The 8,121-nt window shown below is 48.4% G+C and overlaps 1 protein-coding gene across 2 annotated transcripts in view; it reads left to right on the top strand.

Moving 5' to 3' along the window:
- The window catches only part of LOC127914277 (teashirt homolog 1-like), a 48,842-nt gene extending 41,270 nt beyond the window's left edge, over positions 1–7,572 (top strand). For both annotated transcript variants that reach the window (XM_052489343.1, XM_052489342.1), the window contains exon 3: positions 2,782–7,572. In XM_052489343.1, coding sequence (XP_052345303.1) covers positions 2,782–6,254 — 3,473 coding nt within the window. In that variant the 3' untranslated portion in view covers positions 6,255–7,572. The remainder of the gene's footprint in view (positions 1–2,781) is intronic.
- Positions 7,573–8,121: the final 549 nt, after the last annotated feature.

The following is an 8,121-nucleotide window of genomic DNA, read 5'->3' as shown; positions in this document are numbered from 1 at the left end:
GGTAACAGTTAAACAGAAACTAGGGATTAGTTTGTTTGGTAACAGTTACTGATAGTGTAGTTTGCTGCACATAATATAGATGGACTGTCCACTAACACCTTTTTTTTAAAACAACGTAGATCTTCCGTGGTGTTGCTAACGTTTAGTATGTGTGCGTGTGTGGTGCCCAGAAATGGCGTGGCGTTTAGTGTGTGTGTGTTTTGCGGTGACATGGCGTGGCTTGATCCCGGACGTTTGTGACAGCACAGGACTCGGGACACATCCTGGCCGCGCCACCACCTGTCCCTTTGACGGCGAGGCGTCCTGGAGCAGAAGTGACAGGCGCCTTTACGGCCGTGCAGATGGCCCCGCTCACAGCCATCACCCGCTCGGCAAGCTAAACCACCGGGGACAGCACGCCAAACCCCTCCCCTTCTCTCCCGTCTCCCCTCATATGTGTGTCTAGGTCTAGGACACTTTGAGTCGTTGTGTTCGATCGGGTTTCATGAATGGCTGAACAGATATGACTGTCCTATTTCCGTTGAGTTGTTTTTTTTAGGGAGGGGGAGGAGTTGTCGTCTGATTGCGATTTAATCACAGAGTCAAAAGATATAGATTTTATGTTTCGCAATTCTCTACCTAGTCCTACTTTTTTAGATGGGTTTCATCATAAGATCCCATATTTATGGTTTCTGAAGCCTTCCACTTTCCCAACCTGTGATTTTACAGATGTTTTAAGCCGTTCTTTTGTCTGCAGGCTTTGATTTCCCTCTCTTTGTTGTTTCCATGACAACACGAGGGGATAAGCATTGATTGACAGCTATCGTCAAAGGGTCTCCTTCACGTCCTGTCTTTCACCATTCCCTGCCCCTCCCCCTCCCTGCCTTCGGCCTGTACTCCGCCATTCACTCACAGATATTGTTCCTCCGTTCCATCCCCCCCTTTCATTCCGTAGATTTGCGGGGCTGCCAAAATGTCGTTTTTGGCACCGATGTTGTGGACATGGTTCTTCACATGGGTTCACTGGAACTGATCAGAGGCTAGTGACGACTGAATCGCCTGTTTTACTGTATGATTTCGTCGTCCTCTTCCTTTTCAAGCACAGGTTGGCCGTTGGTGAGGGGAAGGCTGCCATAATACCGGGGAAATGTCTTACAGTTAGAGTTTGCACAGTAGATAGCTAATGCTAATCTGCTGTGTTAGGGATTTTCAGAGTTTTAGGAACTGTCTCAGCTTCTGTCTGTCAGTGGGATTGAAACACATCCAGGCTCTCCTGTGCTGCGCTCGCTTCCCTCCAAATCCTGTCAGGAATCAAGAGAATGAGCAGAATACAGTATGTGGCTCGTTTTGGAGAGAAGGGCAGATCAGTCATAGACAGAAAATACCAACCTATAGACAACGGTAGGTCCTTTATGTTTGAAAGCTACCGCGTTAAAACGTAGATGTATGAGAACATGCGAATGGCACACACCAATGCAGGCACACACACAAACACGCAGGTACACGCACGCACACACTTCCGTATGCAGCTGCTCGCCTTTTTTCCCCTCCCGTCTCCTCTCAGGCAGCAGTAAATGGTGCCAGTGTACATATATCAGGTATTATGTCCACTTAGATTATGATATGACAGGTTAGCGTGCTGTTTGAAGCTGACAGCACATCTGTTTCATCAGGAGAGACTGATGCTGGCATCTAGGACACACATCTCACCACGGAGGAAGGAGATAAAGGGAGAACTGAGGGGGCCGTCTTTCCTGTCTCCCCTCCCTTGCTCCGTCTCTCCCTCTCTCCACCTCCTCTTCTTTACTCCCCCCCCGCCACCTCTCCCTGACTTTAATGCTCACCAGCTCTCTCCTGCCTCTCCTACGTTCTATTTTCTCGCAGACACACTCACAATATTTCCCATATTCTTTCCCTCGCTCTCTCTCTCTCTCTCTCTCTCTCTCTCTCTCTCTCTCCCTTGCTCTCTCTCTCTCTTTCCCTTGCTCTCTCTCGCTCTCTCTCTCTCTTTCTCTCTTTCTCTCTCCCTTGCTCTCCCTCTCTCTCTCGTTCCCTTGCTCTCTCTCTCTCTCTCTCTCTCTCTCTCTCTCTCGTACCTGTTACATTATGCTGTCTATCCTGTACATTCTTTAGTTCCATCCCGTGTTTTTGATGCTAAGTTGTTTACACACGGTATGTGTCGAGGAAAAGAATACAGAACACAATGTATAGTATGACTCATATCCACTTCCACCTCTCAATAAGCTGTCTAACATAACAGAGACAGTCAAGGAGTGTCACTCCCCTATTTGACATTGTAGAGATGACTTGACAGTACTGTCTGGTATTTAATATCATTTTATTTATTAACTCCGCGAGAGTGGCCTTTGGCACATGAGTGTGGGTGAAGGAGATGCTGCAACATCCCAGAATGATTGTTTTGTTTCCCTCCTGATCGGTTGCGTAAGCTCACCACGTGAATGACTAAATAAGACGAAGTTCAGTGTGTGTGTGTGGGGGGGGTAGAGATAAGGCATGGGGGAGAAGGAAAGGAGGAGAGTCAAGCAGCTGGCTAACAAGGCCAAGCAGTTAGCGATATCCTAGGGAACAGCAGTCATGGGCAATGAAATAGGGAGTTAAGAAAGACTCACTGACACTCAAAGACATACACGTGAGCACACACACACACACACAGATAAAAGCCGATATTTCCTGCCACAGACTATTCATCACTATGTTTTGTCAGTGGTGCTGTTAGTGAATTGTAAGTCTTTTATTTCACTGACCTCCTTTTTCCCTTTTCTCTATCGCTCTGTCTTCCAGCTTACTCACCAGAGGACGAGTTTAAGGCTGGAGCGGTCGACGAGGAACACCTGCAGGATGACGGGCTGTCACTGAACGGGGAGGACACTGCGTACCTTTGCAACGAGGAAGAGGATGGAGGCCAGCCGCCCAGCTACCGGGCCTCTCCACTCAGTAACGGCACCAACCCAGACGCTGGCTACGGCTCCCCGCTCAGCGATGCCAGTGACCGGCTCACAGACTACAAGAGCACCTCCTCCAGGGATGGCCATGAGAGGGAGGAAGCCCCCCTCCCCTCTGGACCGAACAATGGCCTCTCACTGAGGGACAGCCTGGCTCAGATGAAAGCTGTCTATGCAAACCTGATCTCAGATGCCTCCTGGTCCAGCATTGCCATGGACATCATGAAAGCCACGCCTGCTACTGCTGGCGCCATCCCCATCCCCACCGCCACCAGCCCCACCACTACCACCACACACAACAACAACCACAGTGAGAACAGCAATGCTAGCAGCCACCACCACAATGGGAGAAGGAGTACTGCCACCGCCAACCACCAAACAAGCAGTGGCAGTGGCAGCTCTAACGGCACCGTGGCTACCTCCATCAGTAGCAACAGTGGCACCAGCAGTGGCGGTGGCGGTGCTAGTAATGGTGGGGCTGTGGCCTATGACTGGCACCAGGCAGCCTTGGCTAAGACCTTCCAGCATACCCCTTACCAACTGCTGCCTGAGCCCAGCCTGTTCAGCACGGTGCAGCTCTACCGCCAGAACAACAAACTCTACGGCTCAGTCTTCACCGGCGCCAGCAAGTTCCGCTGCAAAGACTGCAGCGGCGCCTACGACACGCTGGTGGGGCTCACGGTCCACATGAACGAGTCGGGCCACTACCGTGACGACAACAAGGACAAGGAGGAAGAGCGGGGCAAGCGCTGGTCCAAGCCCCGCAAGCGCTCCCTGATGGAGATGGAGGGCAAAGAGGACGCTCAGAAGGTGCTCAAGTGCATGTACTGCGGCCACTCCTTCGAGTCTCTGCAGGACCTGAGCGTCCACATGATCAAGACCAAGCATTACCAGAAAGTGCCCCTCAAAGAACCAATGCCAGCCCTGGCCACTAAACTGATGCCCTCTGCCAAAAAAAGAGCCCTCCAGGACGCTCTGGTATCCCCATGCTCCCCAGACTCTGTCCTTGGTAGCAGTGGCCACATGCCCCAAGGGGACGTTGGGAAAGACCACAAGTCCACGACAAACCCCTATGTCACACCCAACAACCGCTACGGCTATCAGAACGGTGCCAGCTACACTTGGCAGTTTGAGGCTCGCAAGGCCCAGATCCTGAAGTGTATGGAGTGCGGGAGCTCCCACGATACACTGCAGCAGCTGACTGCCCACATGATGGTCACAGGCCACTTCCTCAAGGTCACCAACTCTGCCTCAAAAAAGGGCAAGCAGCTAGTGTTTGACTCAGTGGTGGAGGAGAAGATCCAATCCATCCCTCTGCCACCCACCACCACCAGGCTTCCCGTCCCCAGCGTCAAATCTCAGCCTGTCTCCCCTGCACTCTCCTGCGGCTCTGACGAAAAGAGAGAACCGGAAGACGAGAGGATGGAGGCAAGTGAACCCAGGGAGAAGAAGATCAAAGAGGAGAAGGAAGAGCCAGGTGAGAAGACTGAGGTGAATGCTGGGTCGTATAAATATCTGACAGAGGAGGACCTGGAGGAGGCTCCTAAAGGAGGTTTGGACATCCTCAAGTCCCTGGAGAACACTGTGTCCAGTGCCATCAGCAAGGCCCAGACGGGCACGCCACAGTGGGGTGGTGGCTACCCCAGCATCCACGCTGCTTACCAGCTCCAGGGCCACATGAAACATGCAGCACTGCACTCCTCGGTCCAGAGTGTGCAGATCCAGCCGGTGTTCAACAGCGGGCTCCGCTGCCTGGTGAACCAGGACCCAGGCTTAGTGAGCCACTCCCCCAGGAGCCCTGCATCTCCGCCCTCTCTCAGGAGCAATGTTACTGCCATGGAAGAGCTGGTAGAGAAGGTCACAAGGAAAGCTGTTGCTGCTGCTGTGAAGAAAGAGAAAGAGGAGAAGATAGTCAGCTTGGACCGCCACAGGCATTCATCCTCCATCAAGTCGCCGTCTCCTGTACTGAAAGAGCAGAGGGACCACCAATCAGGGCCCAATGACCTCACTGTCGGGAAGCCCCTCGTGAGGAACAGCAGCCCTGGAAATTTAGAGTCGGAGATGGTCTGCAAAAAGGAGCCCAAAGAGAGCCTGGTAGACAACCACCACAGCCATTCAAAGAACGGCCCAGAGACTCGCCAGTCACCCATCACCAACGGCACCAACAGCTTGGGCATCATCACCGATCACTCACCAGAGAGGCCTTTCATCAACCCCCTCAGCGCACTTCAGTCAATCATGAACAACCACCTGGGCAAGGCCTCCAAGCCCGTCAGCCCCGCGGGCGACCCGCTAGCCATGCTCTACAAGATCAGCAACAGCGTGATGGAGAAACCGGCCTTCAACCAGACTCAAGCCAAGCAAGCCGAGCCCATCAACCGCTACTATCAGTATGAGAACAACGACCAGCCTATGGACCTGAGGAAGTCCAAAAACAGCAACAGCAACAACAACAACAGCAACAGCAACACTGTCATCAACAGTAACAGCAGCATAAATGGTAACAAACCCATAATGTCAAGCCTGTCTCTGTCTGACATTTCTTCTCCTCTGAGAGAGAATGCTTTGATGGACATATCAGACATGGTGAAGAACCTTACAGGCAGGCTGACACCCAAGTCCTCCGCCCCGTCATCCATCTCAGAGAAGTCGGACGCAGACGGCAGTGCGTTCGAGGATGCTCTGGAGGACCTCTCCCCGGTCCAGAAGAGGAAAGGGCGGCAGTCCAACTGGAACCCCCAGCACCTCCTCATCCTCCAGGCTCAGTTCTGCTCTAGCCTGCGGGAGACCCCTGAGGGCCGCTACGCCATGACGGACCTCGGCCCCCAAGAGCGGGTTCACATCTGCAAGTTCACAGGCCTCTCCATGACCACCATCTCTCACTGGCTGGCCAACGTCAAGTACCAGCTCCGGCGGACTGGCGGGACCAAGTTTCTGAAGAACATGGACTCCTGCCAGCCTGTGTTCCTCTGCGGTGACTGTGCCTCGCAGTTCAGGACTGCGTCCGCCTACATCGGCCACCTGGAGTCTCACCTGGGCTTCAGCTTGAAGGACCTGTCCAAGCTGTCCAATGAGCACCTACGGGAGCAGCAGGCTGCCTCCAAGGTGATCACAGACAAAATGACTTTTGGCAGCACCCTGGCATCCCTGACCTCACCAGACGACGACACTGGCTCAGTTTACCAGTGCAGGCTTTGCAATCGGACATTCGTCAGCAAGCACGCAGTCAAACTGCACCTCAGCAAGACCCATGGCAAGTCACCAGAAGATCACCTGGTGTTCGTCACTGCTCTTGAGAAACTGGAGAAGTAGTAGAGGGGTCTGGAGCTGAGGGAAGAGACAGATAAACAGACAGAAAGACGGCTGTGTAACTGACCAGAATTTCATTGCACTAAGATAACATTGTTCACAGTTACTGCACTGGGCCAAACTGAGCCGCCAGAAATCAGTCTTATTTTTTGTTGTGATACTGCCTGACTGGACCATGTCTTATTTGATTTTTTTTTTGCCAAGCTTTTTTTAACACTCATTTTGTAATGTATTTATATGCTATTTGTCTGATCTGTGCATGTATTTTAGTGAACCAAGGTTAAATACAAGTTTTTTTTTTTATCTTTTCATGACAACAAAAAAACTACTACTGTTTCAATGGTGACTAAAGTGGCGACCAGAAAATGAATTAGGGGGAAAAGAAAACTGTACAATACTTGATATGAAGAAGTTGAAAATTCATTGTTCACACCAAAATAATGGAAGAACCCCTTGAAAGACTGACGTAGCACCTTATAGACGTTTAACATTTTATTTGTAAAGAGAACATGTTTTAAGATATTCTGCATTTTGTCCAAAATCTGTTTTAATTTGAAAGATCAATTATTTTCTTCTCTCGGTTCTTGTCACACTGCAACATCTTTGCTAAGGAATGGCCTGCTCAGAAATCTGTCAGTGTATTACAAAACGAAACAGATCATGTAAACATTCAGAGTAATTGAAATGCTGCTTCTGGTTACATATCAGTCAGTGAAAATGAATGGCCGTACAGTATGCAAGTTTGCTAAAAAAAAAAACATTTTTTTTTTTTATGTGAAGTATCACTTATAGTAATTTTCCAATTGTATGGTTTGTTACAAGCTCCTTTTAAAAAAAAATGCCGCTTTGAATTCAACCATTTAAAAGAACAGTCCTTTACATGTAAATGACTCACAGTGAAATGTCATACTCCATAAGACATATCTTGCCATTTGCAATAGCTCAACATTATTTGTACTTAAAAGGTGTGTGCATTCTTTAACTTTTATATCGTCATTTTATATATAAAAATGTAAAAATAAAAAAAATGTGTATATAGATATATACTGTAGATTCACAAAAATGTCATTTTTTAAGAAATAAGAATTTAGCTTCTTTGGCTTGGTTTACAGAAATGATTTGAATTATACTTGCATCCAGTTTGATGCATGATATGGTGTGAAAATGAATTAAGCGATGCACAATGACTATACATTTCAATGTTTTATCGATGATATTGTAAAAAAAAAAAAATATTTCTAGCACCGATTAGTTTGTTTTCATTTAGTTTTTTTTTTCTCAATTGTAAAATAAATCTCAACGCAGTTCTTGTTAACAGTCATGGATTTGTGATTGTGTGTTTGTTTTGCATGGAAGTACATAAGACACAGTGAAAAGACTGGGGCTCACTTCGATAATTCTCTGTGGTTACTGTTCTCTGGTGAAGAAAATAAATAACACACTTGCAAGTTCTCCGATGAAATACTGTAACTAAATACTCACCCTGCACAACATTTCTGTGTTTTACAAGGTTATATAAGGTGCAACATTATATTATAACATATGACATAAAATGATATATTACGTGTAGGGTACACACAAAAGAACATTAGCTTTCCCTTCTTCATTGATACACATAAAAATGTTTTTTTAAAAAGATCAAAGTCTATTAAGAAAACCTAGTGTCATGCCACAGACCAATGACTGCGAATCATCATATAATGATGATGATGAGGGTGATGATAAGCTGTAAGGGGGTTTATTGTGCTGTGAGCCCCATGCTAGGCTTGTGACTGGCCTTTGGAGTGTCTTCACTGAAAGAATCAGTGTTGTCTTCATGATGGGAATGAATGTGCTTGTGCCTGTCTTCCTGGAAACGAGTCCGATGGGT

The sequence above is a fragment of the Oncorhynchus keta genome, chromosome 31 (assembly GCF_023373465.1).
Source record: "Oncorhynchus keta strain PuntledgeMale-10-30-2019 chromosome 31, Oket_V2, whole genome shotgun sequence".
Taxonomy (NCBI): Eukaryota; Metazoa; Chordata; class Actinopteri; order Salmoniformes; family Salmonidae; genus Oncorhynchus; species Oncorhynchus keta.
The sequence above is the reverse complement of the archived record's forward strand: the minus strand, read 5'-3'. Positions and strand labels throughout refer to the sequence as shown.